The sequence below is a fragment of the Protomyctophum bolini genome (assembly GCF_963924005.1).
Source record: "Protomyctophum bolini genome assembly, chromosome: 5".
Taxonomy (NCBI): domain Eukaryota; kingdom Metazoa; phylum Chordata; class Actinopteri; order Myctophiformes; family Myctophidae; genus Protomyctophum; species Protomyctophum bolini.
Genome location: NC_137866.1, coordinates 30722236 through 30741662, shown reverse-complemented (window position 1 = coordinate 30741662; position 19427 = coordinate 30722236). Strand labels below are relative to the sequence as shown.

At 43.0% G+C, this 19427-nt stretch overlaps 1 protein-coding gene across 3 annotated transcripts in view; it reads right to left on the bottom strand.

Moving 5' to 3' along the window:
- Positions 1-434: 434 nt before the first annotated feature.
- Positions 435-19427, bottom strand: part of vps13d (vacuolar protein sorting 13 homolog D) — an 87962-nt gene continuing 68969 nt past the window's right edge. For all 3 annotated transcript variants that reach the window (XM_080764117.1, XM_080764116.1, XM_080764118.1), the window contains 15 exons: positions 17429-17586; positions 16822-16930; positions 16132-16305; positions 15244-15345; positions 13411-13560; positions 12759-12911; positions 11533-11629; positions 10832-10980; positions 9722-9856; positions 9090-9257; positions 6980-7112; positions 6239-6434; positions 5421-5552; positions 4748-4988; positions 435-3925 (listed from right to left, as the gene is read on the bottom strand). In XM_080764117.1, coding sequence (XP_080620243.1) covers positions 3794-3925; positions 4748-4988; positions 5421-5552; positions 6239-6434; positions 6980-7112; positions 9090-9257; positions 9722-9856; positions 10832-10980; positions 11533-11629; positions 12759-12911; positions 13411-13560; positions 15244-15345; positions 16132-16305; positions 16822-16930; positions 17429-17586 — 2229 coding nt within the window. In that variant the 3' untranslated portion in view covers positions 435-3793. The remainder of the gene's footprint in view (positions 3926-4747; positions 4989-5420; positions 5553-6238; positions 6435-6979; positions 7113-9089; positions 9258-9721; positions 9857-10831; positions 10981-11532; positions 11630-12758; positions 12912-13410; positions 13561-15243; positions 15346-16131; positions 16306-16821; positions 16931-17428; positions 17587-19427) is intronic.

Here is a 19427-nt window from a genome sequence, read left to right as displayed (position 1 = left end):
TCTGTACTGGCCATATATGGAGTGTCTTGAGTGTACAGGGTTTGATGAGGTCAGATCAACATATGGAGATCTAAGGGTGGCAGCCGGGCAGTATCTTGAGTGTACAGGGTTTGATGAGGGACCAGGTAGGGCTGGGCCTTAATTTTCGGACCTGTTAACTCTAGTTTTTTAGAACCAGCACAAAAGCCTCTGCCCGGGCTCTGGACATCTCCATATATGGAGCTGGCCTGTTCTGACATCTGCATATACGCATAGCTTCATGCATCGCAGGCATGCATTAATGACAATAACACCACCCTCTTGTGTAATATTGCTTAATTCTCACTACTTCTTTAATATTTATTTTCTAATTTATGGAATTTCTGATTTCTTCATAAAATTACTGAAAACATACGTAATTTAACTTTGTTTTTAATTCATGAAAATGTTTGCTTTTTTGGGGATGTTTTTTTTTGTTTTGAAATAATTAAAAACATAAATGTAGGAAAGAAAAAAGTAGACCAAAAAAATTAAAGGGACCCACAAAAATCGACCCACAATTGGGTCCCGACCCAGTGTTTGGGAAACACAGTCCATAGACTTTGCCACATGGCTGCCATATGACGTAATCTTCAAAAGCCATGCATTGGGAGGAGATATGACTTCTCCCTTAGAAAGGTGATCACGCACACCTTTTCCACTCCGAGTCTGTACCATTTTATATTTGTGATGATATGGCCCGGTTTCCCAAAGGACACATGGTGTTAGAGGTATGGTGTTGCACATGCTCAGATGCCCTCTAGGCCGCACACAGAAGCTTGTGAACATAGACATTTCGTGCATAGATGTGCCACACAATGGTAGGCCTCAGGCATCTGAGCATGCACAACACCATACTTCTTACACCATGTGCCTTTGGGAAACCGGGCCAATTGTATTTGTGTTATTGAGGGGCGCTATAGCCGTAGCCCCTCCTATGTCCAGCTTTGAGGGTTTGTGTGAACACAAACATTGAATACAAAAGTGTTTACCTATAAGTACATACAGCACAGTCTACCACAAACACTCAGTATAGCAGATGTGGTGCTTTATTTTAAGCCATGTTAATTTAACTTTCTTTAGGGACAAAGTTCAAGTCCCAGAACTCTCACGCAAGAGAATGTATGTCATTTCTTCACAATGAAACAGGGCAGTAGTTCTCAAAGTGGGGTCCAGAATACGGAACCTCCAGTCCAGAGGGCAGTGGTCCAGACCAGGGAACCTCCAGTCCAGAGCAAAGGTCCTTGCAGACTGGACGTGTTTTTTGGAAAAACGACAGGAAACACGCAGCTAAAAATCAGAAAAACGCAACAGTGTGCAGGTAACCTTTCTCTTGCGTGTGTACACATGGGACGAAACAGACCAAAGGTCCCTGCACACTGGACACGTTTTCGGAATTTTAGTGGTGTTTTTCCGTCGGTTTTCGGAAAACCGCGTCCAGTGTAAAACCACCTTAAGGGTCCGTTTGGTCCCATGTGTGCACTCTCAGAGGAGTTATGGGGGGGGGAGACTCGGGGGAGGGAAAACACTGGTTAAAAAGGACACTAATAATAAAAAAAGGTGGGCCATTAAATAAAGTTTGGATTCACCCCCTCCAGGGCCAGGTGCAAGATTGAAAAAGGCGATAGAGACAGTGAGCGACTGCCATAGTTTCACTGTGAGGACTGTGAGCTCACATCCATAGAGACAGTGAGCGACTGACATAGTTTCACTGTGAGGACTGTGAGCTCACACATCCATAGAGACAGTGAGCGACTGCCATAGTTTCACTGTGAGGACTGTGAGCTCACATCCAGAGACAGTGAGCGACTGCCATAGTTTCACTGTGAGGACTGTGAGCTCACATCCATAGACAGTGAGCTACTGCCATAGTTTCACTGTGAGGACTGTGAGCTCACATCCATAGAGACAGTGAGCGACTGCCATAGTTTCACTGTGAGCTCACATCCATAGAGACAGTGTGCTACTGCCATAGTTTCACTGTGAGGACTGTGAGCTCACATCCATAGAGACAGTGTGCTACTGCCATAGTTTCACTGTGAGCTCACATCCATAGAGACAGTGAGCGACTGCCATAGTTTCACTGTGGAGGCTGTGGGCTCGCATCGTGTCCTACTTTTTTGTCAGTGCAATTAATTCCTCACTTCCAACCAGAAAAACAAAAACAGAATCTCCTTTTCACACAAAATAAAGTCTTAAAGGCAATTTGTACAGCATTTCACATCACACCAGTTTGAAATCATTCATTTTCACTCATCAACATTTGTTATGTACAGTTGTTGTAAAGCATCGGCATGTAGCTATACTGTATATACATTTATGCATATTCACACCACATATATAACACTCCTATGATGTATACATTTGCCGACTTGCAGATCAGCAGTAATTACTATATTTATAAACACCATTATATAAAATAAGAACCAGTGTAAACGTACTCAGTGTTCCTAAATATACAGAGTGGATGATAACACTTAAGATTTGCATAATAACTCTTCATGACCCCTTCATAAAGTATGTGCTTTGTGAAAATGCTAGGCAGCCTCTCTAAAACTATCTCCACTAAACGAAGGTTAAGTGCGTGGGGTGTACCAATGTGATGCCGTTGGATTCTTCACACAAACAAACTTTGCATCGGCATCAAAAACACCCATTCCCTTCCCATAGTGGGTAAGTAAGTAAATACACACTCGATGCTATCTGGTTAACAGATGAGATTCGTAAGAGATTAATACCCTCCTTAGGGCGAGATTATCCTTAGAGATTTGGGAATGACTCGGCGATGACATCCTGCCACGCGAGGGTAGGGGGAGACCTCCGTGGTTTTGTCACCGAGCAGGGACTCCAGCAGTAAGCTGTCTAGTGATAGAAGTTCCAGTCCCATGACTCTCAGACAACAGAATGTAGTTCCAGTCCCGTGACTCTCTGACTCTCAGACAACAGAATGTAGTTCCAGTCCCGTGACTCTCTGACTCTCAGACAACAGAATGTAGTTCCAGTCCCGTGACTCTCTGACTCTCATACAACAGAATGTAGTTCCAGTCCTGTGACTCTAACAGAATTTATGCCATTTCATCACACTGAAGCCAACCCCCGGGGTGGGAGGGGCTGGAAGGGAGCACCGCCGGCTTGTGATTGGGTGAGACGGGCCGTCGGTGTGGTATAGGGAGTGCTCCGCTACAGTGTTCATTGGACGACTGGACGAGGATTTACTATTCTGTGCCTATCGGGTCGCAACTCACTCGCTTTAGCTCGCTCTGTGGCGTCTCTAGGGCGAAAGTCCCCACCACGGGACAATGGGGGCATAAGACCAGTTTGCCACAATGAAATAGGGCAGTGGTTCTCAAAGTGGGGCCCAGGGACCCTCAGAGGTCTTTGACGGGGTTCCTAATGGACAATTAAAGGTCTGTAACGCCCAAAGCGTCAAAATGGGGGGTGGGGGTCCTTGAATAGAGGTTATGCACGTGACATCATCATCATACCCTTAGTTATAAGTTATGCGGGAACGCCTATATATATATATATATATATATATATATCCAAACATAAACGTTCTATCTGATTGCATTAGACAACGATAAACTCACTTTGCCAATTATCTTAAGAGTTCAACCCCCCTCTCTTCCACAGTCAAACCCAAATGCCAAGTACTTCCTCCACTCCAGTGAATTGATCTGAGATCCTTGTCGCTGGGCTAGGACTCCAGCAGTAAGCAGTCTTCGTTGTCGCTGGGCTAGGACTCCAGCAGTAAGCAGTCTTCGTTGTCGCTGGGCTAGGACTCCAGCAGTAAGCAGTCTTCATTGTCGCTGGGCGGTAGCATGAGCTGCTGTTCGTAGTACAGGCTCTTGGCGTAGTTTACTTCCTGGGAGATTTTGATGGCGAGACTCTCGCTTTTCACATGAACCTATATGAAGACAACAGTGTGATCAATGTGATCAACAACGACAAAGATTGACAAAGATTGGGAGAAGACGGATAGTTTATCCATAAGGCTGTGGAAGTATTCACACAATGTTTGCGTTAATTGGGGAAAGGAGGAGATCAATGTCAACACACAACAGCTCCACAACACCGGTAGGCTGCTTTTTGCCAGGTGAAACCTGGCTTATGAGCGCTGCTGTTGGGTATGAGGACCCCATACGAGAGGAGTCTGACCCCATACTCTGAAACGCGGAGTCCCCGCACATGCACGCGTGCGAAGGGGGGGGGAGCACTCTACAGATCTCGCTAATAGCGCCACCTAGGGCCCAACCAGCCCTGCATGCAGCTCATGCTCAAACATGTATTTCAATTCAATTCAAATATAGCAAAAATAGCCGATCTACAAGCTCAAAACGCGTCACACTGCGACGCGTTTTGAGCTTGTAAATCATACTAAAATACTAAAATGTATTTTGGCGGGCCTTGATGCTGTCGTAATGACAGATTTTAGTGCACCGCATTGTGAGCTTGTAGATCGCCTATTTTCAGCATGCAAACCAAGTGTAAAATGTCTTATACCAGATATCTTGTCCACTAGTGCCTTCCTAACATTTTAGTCTAGTTTTTATTTGTTGACGAAATTGTCAATAATGTTTAGTCTTAGTTTCAGTCATCGTAGCTTATAGTTTTCATTTAGTTTTCGTCGGTGAAAAAAAAGGTAGCCGTTTTTTTTGTCATAGTATTTAGTTGAGGAAATCGACACTGCGGAGGTCTGCGTCAGGGCAGCGCGAGCGAGGTGTCTCACCATGGGCTTCTGGTGCGAGGGGCCAGGCATGGCGACGCCGCTGCTGGTGCTCTCGGCCTTCTTGGTGAGCTGAACGTAGACCTTGCCGTGGTCCTTGGAGACCAGGCAGTGGTAGAGGTCGTCGTACTTGACCTCCAGGAAGATAGCCTCACGGTCCACGTACTCGCCGGGCTTCAGGAAGTACACCACCTTGGAGGAGATGAGCACGCAGTAGCTGTCGATGGGCTCCACCGCGATGAAGCTGGAGGAGGAGAGAGGAGGAGGAGTGTTGATTTTGATTTTAGTTTTAGTCATGGTCTCTTGAATAGTTTTCACTTAGTTTTTGTCACATTTTTGGTGTTAAGTCTAGTTTTAGGTTAGTCCCTGACTAAATGTCATAAGATTTTAGTCGACTAAATCTACAGTTGATTTAGTCGACTAAAATGTATTTTGTCAGGCCTTGACACGTTGTGAGCTTGTCGATCAGCTATTTTCAGCATGCAACCAAGTGTAAAATGACTTCTACTGGATCTCTTGTCCACTAGTCCTTCCTAACATTTTAGTCTAGTTTTTAATTGTTGACGAAATTGTCAATATATTTTGTCTCAGTTTTAGTCATCATAGCTTCGTTTTCATTTAGATTCCATTCAGTTTTCGTGGATAAATAAATAGGGTGAAATAAAGAGAAACGTACAACTCAGAGTGGATGTTGTCGGTGAGGCGGAACAGCTGCTCCTGTCCGTCGGCCTGCGTGGGGGAGAAGCGAGGCAGGAGGCCCTGGGGCCCCTTACAGCACCGAGGCTTCCTCACTCTCTGCACACTCAGCCTGCAGGGAGGGACATAAACAAGACGCTTGGAATGGCAGTGGTGGAAAAAAAACTCAATTGCTGTTGTTTTTTACCCATTTAGACCTGAGGACGATTCTACAAATGCCTTCTAAATTCTGACAGTTTTCTGAATGTCAGTGCTTTTTCATGTCAAGGACCCCCAAAAATATATGTAATTGGCCGCTGACCCCCATCTGAAAATATATTGTTCCAGGGACCCCCCCAGAAGCAAAGATTTGAGTTAAAAACGTTCGCTCTGAAAGAATATATACAAAGATTTGCGCCAAATTTCCACGATTTTTCTAAAATAGCAGACTTACAAGCTCGTAGCACGGCACTCAGTGCCGCACTATGAGTTTGTAGATCTGCTATTTTTTAATAGCTAAAGCATAACATAATGCTTAAAACACCAAAAGGGGTTAGTTTTTATTGTTAGTATTTATCAATACTGCAATTTAGAACTGTGCTCTGTTACAAGTGAAAGTTCGGAATTCAAAATTTACTTGAGTAAAAAGTACAAAGGTATTGGTATCAAAAATGTACTGTTACCAAAAGTAGAACATACTCATTATGCAGAATGTCCCATTTAAAGTTTTCATCTGTGAAAGGCAGGCAATGATAACATAATGACATAATAATTCAGCATGTCTATAACGACGTGATGATGATGAGCAAAAGGCTCCACCTGTGGTTGCTGAGGCTGGCCATGTCCCTGACCGTCTGCGCCGTCTCCGAGGCAAAGTCCAACGCGCCGGCCACCGGTTTGGTCACCGTGCCGACCAGGCCTTTGCCCAGACCTGAGAAGAAGCCGCTGACGCCCCCCTCGGTCTTCACCCCTTCCACCGTGGAGGTGATGATGCTGGTCATGCCACCGATGATGCCTGGAGAGAATAAACACTGGCTTTTGTTTAAGCACTTCCAATCGGGTGGCCCTATTTTGGTCAAATATTTTCAAACATTTTAAATCGTTTGGTTTTTGAAAATAGAAGCTTTACAAGCTCACAACGCGGTGACACGTGCTGTGAGCTTGCAGAGCAGCTTTGCAGAGTGACACAGTAGTAGTATATCAGAGTCTGTGTCCAAGGAGGCTGTGCGTAACGATTTAATCGGATAAAGGATCATTTAAAAAAAGCATACGATAAAAACGGACTTCTTTGTGCAAGCTCCTTATGTCTTATATTTTCTTACCTTATTTGATCTATCTCTTTGATCACCTGACAGTGTGATTAGTGGAAGACAAGTAACATTAACAATGATAATAGCAATAACGTACAGCACGTCTTCACTGGTGTGTTGTTGTTGTTGTTATAGAACAGGTTTTGTACAGACAACACTGAACAGTTGTAGCGTGACATCCAGCACCTGGCCTAAATATATACGGTAGGTGTTGAGATGTGCACACAATCTTCTGTGTTAACAGTCATACCGTGAGCCAGTCCATGGATCCCCGCCACCAGATGCTCTCCGCTGGTGGCTCCGTGGTATCGGATGTACTCTCGTTCACTCTGGTGTCGGTTGTCCATGGTCTTACCCAGACCGTCCGACAAGGTGCCGGCAAACTGGGGGAAAAAAAAGAGACGAGGGAATGACAAAGAGTTCAATCACATCCGTGTCCACAACATCAGAAAGCTCACAGAATAGACTAGCGTTAGCTATCCTAGTTGATGATACAAACAGGTATTGTCATTTTGTTAACATAGTTGTCCCGTTGTGCATGCAGAAACTCTTTCACACGGCACCATACAGATGCAGATGCATGCAACAGAGAGAGGGCGAGAGATACAGTACACAAAGAGGGGGAGAGAGAGAGAGCGACACAGTTATAAAATACGCAGTTTGTTTGATGTTATGTTGTCATCAGACAGAATTATTGGAGCATGTCTCAATACTGAGACATACAGTAGCAGGCTTTTGTTTAGTTGTAGAAGATGCTTCGTCTCTGGCTTTCACTTGTCATCTCGTGGATAGAACGATGATCGCGTATTACTCGCTGATGCCCTCTATTCGATGTTCCTTCTATCCCTGAGGGCTGGAACGGTATGTATTCAATGTTCCTTCTATAGCAGAGACGCATCCCTGAGGGCTGGAACGGTATGTATTCAATGTTCCTTCTATAGCAGAGACGCATCCCTGAGGGCTGGAACGGTATGTATTCAATGTTCCTTCTATAGCAGAGACGCATCCCTGAGGGCTGGAACGGTATGTATTCAATGTTCCTTCTATAGCAGAGACGCATCCCTGAGGGCTGGAACGGTATGTATTCAATGTTCCTTCTATAGCAGAGATGCATCCCTGAGGGCTGGAACGGTATGTATTCAATGTTCCTTCTATGGCAGAGATGCATCCCTGAGGGCTGGAACGGTATGTATTCAATGTTCCTTCTATGGCAGAGATGCATCCCTGAGGGCTGGAACGGTATGTATTCAATGTTCCTTCTATAGCAGAGATGCATCCCTGAGGGCTGGAACGGTATGTATTCAATGTTCCTTCTATAGCAGAGATGCATCCCTGAGGGCTGGAACGGTATGTATTCAATGTTCCTTCTATAGCAGAGATGCATCCCTGAGGGCTGGAACGGTATGTATTCAATGTTCCTTCTATAGCAGAGATGCATCCCTGAGGGCTGGGACGGTATGCATTTTTTTGTTATCCCAGTAATAAATCACTGTTTACCCATGGTATGGCGGTATCGGGGTATTGAGCAAAAAGTTGTTCAGATTTTACAGAGGCCAGTTTCGAATTGCAGCCATACGTAGGTGCCCTTTGAGAGCGGTTTTAAAGGAGTCAAGGGATTCACATGTCTTAATGACTGTTGGTAGGGCGTTCCACATTTTGGTGGCATAGGAGCGAAAATAATTTAGTCCCTTGTTTGTGCCGAATATGGGTTGCACATGGTTTGTTGCACTCCCTCTGGTGTTGTGGGTGTGGACTTCGTTTACATTAAGGAAGTATTTAGACAGGTACATGGGTATCTTGGTGGTGTATCGAATCTTGTGGACCAGACCCATTGCAAGATGCTGTACTCGTCGTCGTCGACCCTAAGCCATCCCAGCCTGTCAAAGTGGGCAGGGGTGAGGTGGGTTCAGGGGGTGAGGCCAAGTAGGAGCCTGACCAGTTTGTTTTGGGAGGTCTGGAGCCTTGTTTTAAGGGCCTTTGAGGTGCTGTGGTACCAAGAGGTGGATGCATAGTCAAAGAAACCTTGTACGAGGGCTCCTGTTAAGATCTTCAAGGTGTTTTTGTTGACCAGTGAGGAGATCCTGTAAAGGAATCTTGTTAGGGAGAGTAGCGCACAGGATTTCAGCTTAGGGCAGGCAATTGCAAACGGATGAGAAAAATAAATAAAAAATCGTGAGATAAATGTTTTTATTGTTATGAACTGGATACCGCGGTATGCCTTACACAGAGTAGAGGTAAGGGGGAATCAAAGCTGTGAGTTTAACCCATTTAGACATAGAAACATAGGGTTTTTTCAGAAAATACATTTTCTAGAATCTGATCTCAGCCTCAGTTGAACAAATAAAGAACGTGGCACACACCTTGGCAGCGGAGTTGGACACGCCGTGGGTGACGTTGCGGATGAGGCCGCCCACGTTGCCGTACTTGATGAGCTCCGACATGCCCTCGGTGACGTCGTTGAGGAGCCCCATGGGGTTCCCCAGGAAGTCTACCGAGCCCAGGATCTGAGCCGCCTGGCTGATCAGCTCCTGTTGGGGAAGGAGGACACAGCCAGAGATTATTCATTTCATTAAGGGACCACTTCACCACTTTTTACTGCCTCTTAAAAGTTGGTGTTGACTTTATATATTGTCAATTACTTGCACGAGAGGGTTGTTGACGTTAGTTGCTTTAGCAGACAGTTTGAGGGTCCAATGGAGGTTAAGAGGTTTTGTCCAAAGCGTTTTAACCTTTTCTTTTTACTACTCTCCATTGGTTCAATATTTTCGAAACAACACACAGACAGGGTGTTCAATAGCAGTGATTTAAGGAAAAGAAAAATCTAAAACCTCAAAAATGGAGTTACAGTAGGTGGTTTCCTCCTGACAGCAATTTTCTTTTATAAGCGTTCATCAATCATAATTGAGGCAAGTTTGAAATTATGCCAATATTGATTTGAAGTCCCTCATTACTCAGCCCGCCCGATAAACCGTGTCGGGAATGCTCCTCTCACCTCTCTGAAGTGCTTGAAGATGTCATTAATGATGATCTCCTGGGTCTCGTAGGGGTGGACCCTGGTGAAGGGGTACATGTTGATCACAGCGTCCTCAAAGCGAATGAGCGGGAAGCCCAGCGCTCCCTTGAGAGCCTGTGGTGAGTTTAGGATGAAATAACACTGAGAGAACAAATACAGCACTGGCAGTAACTCAACAGGGGAAATCTACTTGTGCTCTTGACTTATGCTCTATTATGGTGGTACGCCAAGTTGTAAAGAAAAGGGACTTATGCTCTATTATGGTGGTACGCCAAGTTGTAAAGAAAAGGGACTTATGCTCTATTATGGTGGTACGCCAAGTTGTAAAGAAAAGGCATGCACAGCCGGACTTACTATAGTGTCATGCTTCTTTTAATACAGTGATTGCAATTTAAAGTAGTAATAGTAGGAATTTGGTGTCCCCAATTCAAATTGTTGCCGTTGTTAAATTCATTGCCCAACGTCTTTGTGTCAATAGACCAGTGGAATGGATGTAAGACCTATTACAGTTTTTAACGAGTAGTGGACCTTGATGAAGGCCTCTGGCCGAAACACGCTGGTCACCTGCATTTTTTTTTAAATTCTTTCCTTGCTACAGACTAATTCATTCAAAGGTTTTTCTACTTGAACTGAACAGCTCTGTTCAGTTCTTTAGTTGGAACTTCTTTAAGTTCACCGCCTTATTTTCTACACCGTAATTTTGCATCTTAAAAAAAAAATCTCTAAATCTCGTGGTTTTGATCGAAACGGCAATGGTCTTCATTTCTGACTTAACCTAGCATCTCTTTTGGAATATAAACGCTTCTGGAGAGTTTAGATGTGACAGCGTAACGTAATAATGGAAGATTATGTCTCCCGGTTTAGAGGGTTAATGGAAGGCGGGACTTTTCAGAGTAAAATCTGACTCATCTGCTGGGCACTGTAGCGTCTTTATTCTGAATATTCCTGGGAAAATAAAGTGTTACATTTTATTCTATTTACTGTAGAATTAGTTTCAACTAGTTTTTAATGTCAAATATTAGATCAAATATAAGATCAAGTAATGATGTTTTAATATATAACCTTGGTGGATGTTGACAGTTGCCTTACCTTTAAATCCGCAGGGAGCTTGTGGGAGGTGAACACGCTCAGTTTGACCTGAGGAAGGCTGATCTTCAGGTTCTCAAAGTAGTAGCGCTTGATAGCGCCGGTGTCCTCGCTGGTCCGCTCGTAGAGGTTCTCGTCTAGTCTCTCCACCTCTGCGTTCCATCAGACACAAGGATCGCAGCATGAATTATTCATGAAACTCCACTGATATTTTGTTACTGTTAAATGGAGACTCTTCGCAGCCAACTACAGCAGTGGTTTGAAGGTTTCCAACATTTTCATATCAATGCCCATTATTTATTGTGCATCTGAGCCACGGAACCAACATTTGATGAAAATTAGGCTCTCAGACGCAAAACTGAAGAATATTTTGTTAACTTTGGATCCGATTTTGTCCACAATTCCGTGCTGTATCGATCAAAATAACAATTATTCTACAATCTATTGTGTAGAGTCTGTAGACTTTTTAATGAAACCAAATGGTTTCATTTTACACTCAAGAGTTAACAATCTCATAAGGGTAATTTTTTTCCAGTTCAGTTCAGTTTTATTTTGGTCATAGAATGAACATTGAATGTATTCATTTCATCGTACAATTTTAACAAAGACCAAAAATATTTAGGCTGGCTACCATTTATCTGGGGACCACCTGGAACCCCCTCAAGGACCACTGGTTGAAAACCACTGAACTACGGTATGCCCACCTGCTTCCGTCTGTCCGTATCCAAAGAAGCTGAGCAGTTTAAGCAGTAGCTTCTCCTCGATGATAACGGTGAAGCGTCTGGCCGTCACCATGAGATGCTGTGGAAAATAATATGCAATGACTCTGTTTACTTTCCATACAGTACCAACTGAATGGGTCAAAATCGCACAACCTTTTGTTGATCTCTGATCTGGTTCCTTTGTTTAAGTTTAAGACATAGAAGGAAAACATACGTATAAAACTCAATATGGCCAGTCTGTGATCATCTTTTTGTGGGTGTCCATCCATTAAAAGGTATATATTATAATGTTTTAAATGTGGAAAAAAGGCACGTGACATATACTGGCGGTGTGCACAAAAAATGTGGCACTGATGAGTCCAGCAGTACAGCCTCTTCTAGACTTCTCGCCCATGGCGAAAAAAAGCATGCAAACTTAAAGATGCAGAAACCGCATACAGACAATATGCTTTTGCAGTGGTGGAAAGTAACCAAGTACATTTACCTAAGTACAATGTTGAGGTAATTGTACTTTACTTGAGTTATACATTTTGGATCCAAATATTGTACTTTTACTGCACATAATTCATTTGAAAGCTTTAGTTACTAATTACATTGTATTATTATTACAAAACATACATTACCCACTTCAGCCCTATAATATATACATTTCGGCCATTTGTAAATATAAAAATATTTGTATACATTCGAAAACTTGTGAAAGGAACGTTCTGCATAATGAGTCCTTGGGCAAGACATTGCCTCTAATGAGTTGGTCGGTGTGAGCTTGCCACCATTGGTGTGTGAATGTGGGAGGTGAGGACACTGGTGTCGACTGTTCGCCGCTTCACCTCCCAATGTATGAATGAATGAATGAACCATTGTAAAGCGCTTTGAGCACTTGGAAAAGCACTATAAAAATGCAATTCATTATTCTACTTTATAAGTACATTTTTTGATACCAATACTTTTGTACTTTACTTTTACTCAAGTCAATTTAGAATTCAGGCCTTTTTTAAAGGAGTAGTTCTACATTGCAGCATTGAAACTTTTACTTAAGTAAAACAATGGAGTGCTTTGTCCACCACTGTTTTGCAGCAGAACCGCCGGTATTCTTTGATATTACGAATATCGAGCAAATAGTAGAAAACAAGAATTGATTAAATCAATTAATTACCAGCTGTTAATTATTGCATAGCAGCTGGTAAAAAAACAAAAAAACAACTGGCCTTGAAGAGGTCCGTGAGCATGAGGTTGCTCGGAACCTTCACGGAGTTGACCTGCAGGGCGGCGCCACTGTCCACCATGCTGCCGTCACTAGAGCCTGCAGGGGTCACGCAGAGCATGACGGGCTGCGTGGTGCCCAGAAGCTGGTTGTCCACCTGGAGGAGGAACAATATTATGTCACCATATTTCTTCACGATACGTAATATTATCACAGTGTTTTTTCATGCGTTTTTTTTAGGGTATTGTTCGAGTTAGAGTGGACATAGAATACGCAGGCTGGGACAGGCTGGGTGCTGGGCTAAAGAAATTTCAGCAGATGATGGATGGAGCTCGCACACCACAGGTGTGCGAGCTACTTTCTTTATTGAGAAATCTGACGTTTCAATCTGTTTTCAGGTCATGTGGCATGACCTGAAAGTTTTAGTCGACTAAAATTGTGGCTAATTGTGGCGGGCTAATTGTGGCTAATTTCACCATGCAGCCAACCATGAAATGACTAGTCACAATTGTCAGTATATTTATTTCGTCTTCGATTTAAAGTCATCACGGCTTAGTTTTCTTTAATTCCGCTTTTCCTCCGTGGAAAAAAACGGCAAACATTCGACGGAAACATTTTTTCGTCATAGTTTTTAGTGGACGTAATCAAACCCTGACCTGGATGTTCTGGACCTTGAGCTCCAGCACCTCGCTGGCGGCCGTGCGGGTGAAGTGGACGTCGATGCCCGACAGTGTGGTGAAGACCAGCTCCTCCGGCAGCTTGTTGACCAGAGAGACGCCCACACCGTCTTCCAGGCTCACCAACACCTGTTCGTTCACAGTGGGGTTCACAGGTGGTGAAAAAGTACCGCTACTCAATTGTGTTACTTAAAAGTAAAACTAATTCCACAGTAAATAGAATTGGATTTAAAACTTTCTGTGCCCAGGAATTTTCAGAATAAAGGCGCTAGAGTGCCCAGCAAATGAGGCAGATTTTACTCTGAAAAGCCCCGCTTTCATTTCCCCTCAAACCCGAGAGACAAAGGGCTATGAGTAGTAAACCAATCATTTCTGTCAGCAGGGGTTAACTACCTCCAATGGCCACAAGGCGGCAGTTTAATATATAAAAAAATAATGAAGAAGAGAAAAAAAAGAACCAAACTGAAATCAATGTTTTGCAATAATAATCAGAGTAACTACCGGTAGTAACTAAAGCTTTCAAATAAATTGTGTATGTGATGTGAATGTGTCTCATGTCCCTCTAGCAGCTAGAGGGATTTGATCATTGATGCAAATTCTAAACATATGGATGCAGCTGCAGAAGTTGTGTTGCTTAAAGGAATGCATAGTTGCGTTCTCCTCAACTGCTGCGCAGCAACAACAAAAATATAAAAATGAGGAAAATTTTAGGCCTCGATTCGTCGATTGGCCACATATGAGTCGTTTGGCATCCCTAATAACATTATTATTCTACTCCTCCTCCAACAACTCGATAACGTTCTCATTTTAGTTTGTTACTCATTTTCTGAGCCATGCAAATAAACAACAACCAGCACTGACTGGAGACAGTAGCTGCTTTTGTGTCAAACCCTTTCCTCTTTACTGAGCCTACTGTCATTGAACTGCTGTCCGATAAAATGCAGGATGTGTTTGCATTAACTTCAGATATTTAAATGGAGATTATTGGATTAGTAAGTGACTGTCACCTGCAGGTCAGAGCTAAAGAGAAGGAAGTTTGGTCTCTTGTGAGCAGAGAAGTATCCCCTGATTGTGTCGTGTGCACTGAAGCTGCATGCCTACTTTGGTTCCACGTACTTATGTGAAATGGCCTTTTCACAAATGAAAATAATAAAATCCAAGTTTAGAACTCGTATGACTGACTCACATCTTAATGACACCCTCAGACTGGCAATCACTAAATATGAACCAGATTTCAAAACGCTTGCAGATAAAGTGCAGTCACAGCAGTCTCATTAAAGGTGGGCTGACCCTGAGAGTATGTCACCATATCTGTGCAAATATATATGGTCATGTTATGCCTATGTCATTTGAACATCTGCCAATGTGAATATTCATTGAAATGAGAAACAAAATATTTCTAATACTAATTATTTCTAATTTGTCTTAATATTATTTGACATTGATAATATAACTTACTATAAGTATTTATTCTAATTTAAGCTTTAGTCTTTGTGTGGATGTGTGCACATGCATTGAGCCTGTCAGAAATAGCAAAAAAACAAGTGTTTTTTCTAACACGTTTTAGTGGTAGATCTTGGCTTACAATTGGGAATAAAATGGGCTCTTGGGCTTGAAAAGGTTGGTTACCACTGCTCTAGCTCCTGTCCAGTATGTGATGTGAATGTGTCTCCATGTCCCTCTAGCTCCTGTCCAGTATGTGATGTGAATGTGTCTCCATGTCCCTCTAGCTCCTGTCCAGTATGTGATGTGAATGTGTCTCATGTCCCTCTAGCTCCTGTCCAGTATGTGATGTGAATGTGTCTCATGTACCTCTAGCTCCTGTTCAGGATCTTTCTTTGGAACACTTTCTTTGTGTGGATCGTCCTCCGCAGTGGAAGCCCGGATCATTCGGCGCTGGTTGAAGTCACTGATCTACACACGCATGTGCGCGCACACACACACACACCCACACCCACACACACACACACACACACACACACACACACACACACACACACACACACACAGAGAAACAAACTGTTGCAAATGGCAGGTCTGTGTGGACAGAGACAGTTCAACTAATGCAATTCTGATAATTTAAAATCACACGCTTATAAAGCCGAACATAGCCGATCTACAAGCTCACTCACAGCACATTGAGTTGTGAGTTTGTAGATCAGCTATTTACGGCACACAACCCTGGCGTGCATCAAAGTATAAGGGGAACACCATGGAATCTCAGTTTTTGGGCAAGAATTACCGGTAACTTGTTCATACTTTGTATTTCAACAATATGATTTCTGGAATTACATAATACTAATAGTGGTACAATAAATAAAAAAGTAAAATAAATGTAAGGTATGAATTATTAAATGAGGGAAGGTACCCTCACAAAAAACATGCAGTAATCCTGGTAATCTAAACTAGATCCCCCTGGCCATCTGGGGCACCTGATGGAGGGGAAAGGAACTAGTTGGAATAACGTGTTCCTTCCACTCGCTATGTCCGACCGGGGAAACTCCTCCCTGTCAGGTGAAAAGAAGCGGAAGAAGACTCCTCATGCATTGAAGGAAGCATGAGGTCAGTCCGTTGCGCTCCCTAGGTTGGCAGAGGGAGTGTAGCGCCCAGGATTACATTAGATAACTGACACTGGGTGAAAAAAAATGTTAGAAAATCGTGGGATAAAAAAAAGAGGAAAAAAAAAGATCTTTTCCTAACCTGCAGCACTCGTGTTGGTCCGTCCGGTAGCACCTGGACCGACAGCACCCCAGAACCAGGTCTCATCTTTTGGTTGATGAATTGCTGGTCTGGGCCAGGATTGATCATGAATCCCGAGTCTGGTCCCAGAACTACCTCTGCCCCATCGTACAGGCCTGACACCCCGCCCTTGGCCTGAGGGACAGGGATCATTCATTAGGAAAAGCAACTAAATGTTGAGACGCTACAATCATAGAACTGTTTTGTAAAAGTAAATGAGAAAGAGAGGTTGCACATCAGCAATGGATTTCAGTAGAGCGCTAGACTCAAACTCCAGTATACATAAGAAAGTTGAAATTAAAACAAATCCAAAAAAATAGTACATTTTGGATGAGCTATCTTTTTGTTTTGTAAAAGTGTTTTATCTCAGTTTATAGTCAATATTTTGCACAAACATACTCTAAACATATCGTTGCTATCTGGCATTAACTCCATATTTCAACTTGTGGTTTTAGTCAAATTTAATGAACGCCCTACATCGTCATACAAGAGTGTCGTACAAAAGTTGCGAAAAGAAATAGCCGATCTACAACAACACAGTGAATCTTTGTACAAATACAAATCTCAGTCTTTACAAATTTGTCTTGAGAAGTTTTGGCACTAGTTAGTGGATATGTATGGTATGTGTGATGTAAGCTCTGACCAACCCACCTGCACTACCAGCCGGGGCAGGCCACAGGTCAGCATGCCTGAGCTGAAGTGCCATGTCTGGGTGGTGCTGCGACGCAAGTCTGGCCTCCTCAGCATCAATGGCTCATAACTTCAAGAGAGGAAGGCAGAGAGAGAGATCAGAATGGTAACCTACCAGACAGAAAATGCCTCTCCGAGTCCATTCCAGGCAGTCTCACAGCAACAACTTCCATGTTTGAATCTTAAAATAAAGTCTGGAAGTAAGTATTATGTCCTCCTCTCCCAACAGAAAAATCGAAGAGCGACTGACATAGATGACATTTTTTTTATCTGATCTCAGGTCAGAATGAAAACTGTCAGGATGTAGAAGACATTTTTAGAATCTGATCTCAGGTCAGAATGGGTTAAGGAGTCCCTAGCGTAGTGGTTTGGGCTTTATGAACTGACCGGTTATCAGTGACGGCTGCCAGCCCAGTCCCTAGCGGAGTGGTTTGGGCTTTATGAACCGACCTGTTATCAGTGACGGCTGCCAGCCCAGTCCCTAGCGGAGTGGTTTGGGCTTTATGAACTGACCTGTTATCAGTGACGGCTGCCAGCCCAGAAGAGAGGTTTGGGCTTTATAACTAACCTGTTATCAGTGACGGCTGCCAGCCCAGCGATGTCCAGCACCAGGGAGGAGTCCAGTGGGCGTGGCTGGGCTGGCTTGCTCTGCGGAGGGGAGGAGCCTTCATGACAGAGCATGCCTGTACCCGTCATCCTCCACAGCTGAGACCTCTTCCCAGGCTCCTGTTTGGTTTATTTGACAAATATTACTATTAACATGTGTTAAAACAGTGGTTTTCAACACTTTTCATGTCAAGGTCCATTATTTATTTATTTATTATTTAACTAAAGAATATTTTGTTGTCGTTGGATAACATTTTATCCACAATTCCATGTTGTATTGATGTTGGTACCATTAGGAGAAATAACAGGCAAGCATTTGTAATAACAATTCTTATACATTCTCTAATTGTGCAGACATCTTTTAAATTAAGGAGCCAAATGCAGATGTTTTGCAATAATTGAATTCTTGAGAGAGTAAAATGAAACCAAATGGACCCGTATTCATTTTACACTCTCAAGGTCTAAGACCACCTGGAACCTTCCGGCCGATCACAATTTGAGATTTTGAGTCTTCACTTTTCCGTCTTCAATTTGCTGCCCTCACTTTTATCTTCAACATAGGCCGGGGGCACACCTTAGCGCACAGCCGTCGCATCAGTCAGCCGCGGAGGTGGAGCTTCTTTTCCATCCACCAGCTGTCTCAAAAGCCGGAATGGCGTCGGGCGTCAGCTTAGTCTGTCCGCGGCTGTGCGCTAAGGTGTGCCTGCGCTGACACATGTACTTTGCTCAGCCAATCAAATCATTGCTATGGGGTGATCACTGATCAGTCAATCACAAGCCAATGTTTGTGTTCACACAAACCCGGAAAGCGGGGCAAAAAAACAAAAAAAACAACCCTTACTACCCTGCAATACATTAAATATACTACCTAGATTATACTGAGACCTTTCAGAGCTGGCCTGCATTTCCAACAAAATGACATTGAGTATTGGAGGAATGCTTTCATTCTATCCATTTTAAGCATTGCTACTGTCATTATTAGTGTGGTTGCCCAACAGGGCAACCAGACTCTTGTAATTGTAACACTTTATTGTGGGCTCGCCACAGCGAGCACACAATAGTTATCCACAGTCTATATTTATTCTTCCTTTATTCCAATTTCCGCCCTTTTTTTCGGTCACCTACTACTTCCACATACTTTATGCTAGAATTTTAGTTCAAACTTCAAACTGTTCAGCTCTTTGCAGTTATGCTTGCTTGTATTTTTATTTTTACAAAGTTTTATACTTTTTATACTTTTTAACTTTTAAACTTTTTTTAACATCCTTTATAATGAGAGTCGATGGAAGAAAGGTCCCATTTTTCACAGTTAACTCTTTTGAGCTCTTATTACTCCGTCATACTTTCACTTTGAAACTTCATTCAAACTTTATAATGTTCATCTATCTTTGAACTTTCATTGGTGAAAAAGTTTTTTTGAAAAAGTTTATACTTTTTAAAATATTTAACTTTATTTATAGTTTTTTCCTGCCATTGACTTTGTATGGGATTTATCTCTAAATCAACCTCACTTTTGCAGCCTCATTACTCTGGCATACTTTGTCGTAGAAACGTGATTTAAACTTTAGAACGCTCACACGGCTCTGGACTTTTTCGTGGTTCAAACCGTATTCGAATACGTTAAACGGTTTTTCCGAAATCGCAGTTCAATCGCAGGCCGTTTCGCGTAATTAGTGCCATTTTAGAGTGCGGGCCTTCTTTGACTAGAGTGTGGAGACTGAAATTCTTTCCTTGAAAATTTACCAAACAAATTGTCGTCCCGGCCAAAGTATTCATTTTACACGCATGTTCTTTTGTCATTTTGTAGCCACACATGTCCTCTTTCACACATTGTGACCACCAAAGCACAGAGACATACAGAATGTGAACTACGGCCTTTTAAGTGACACAAAAACAGTCAATCTGCTCATTGACCTCCATTGTATAATTCTTACGAGGAAATTATCGCGCTGACAATTCTT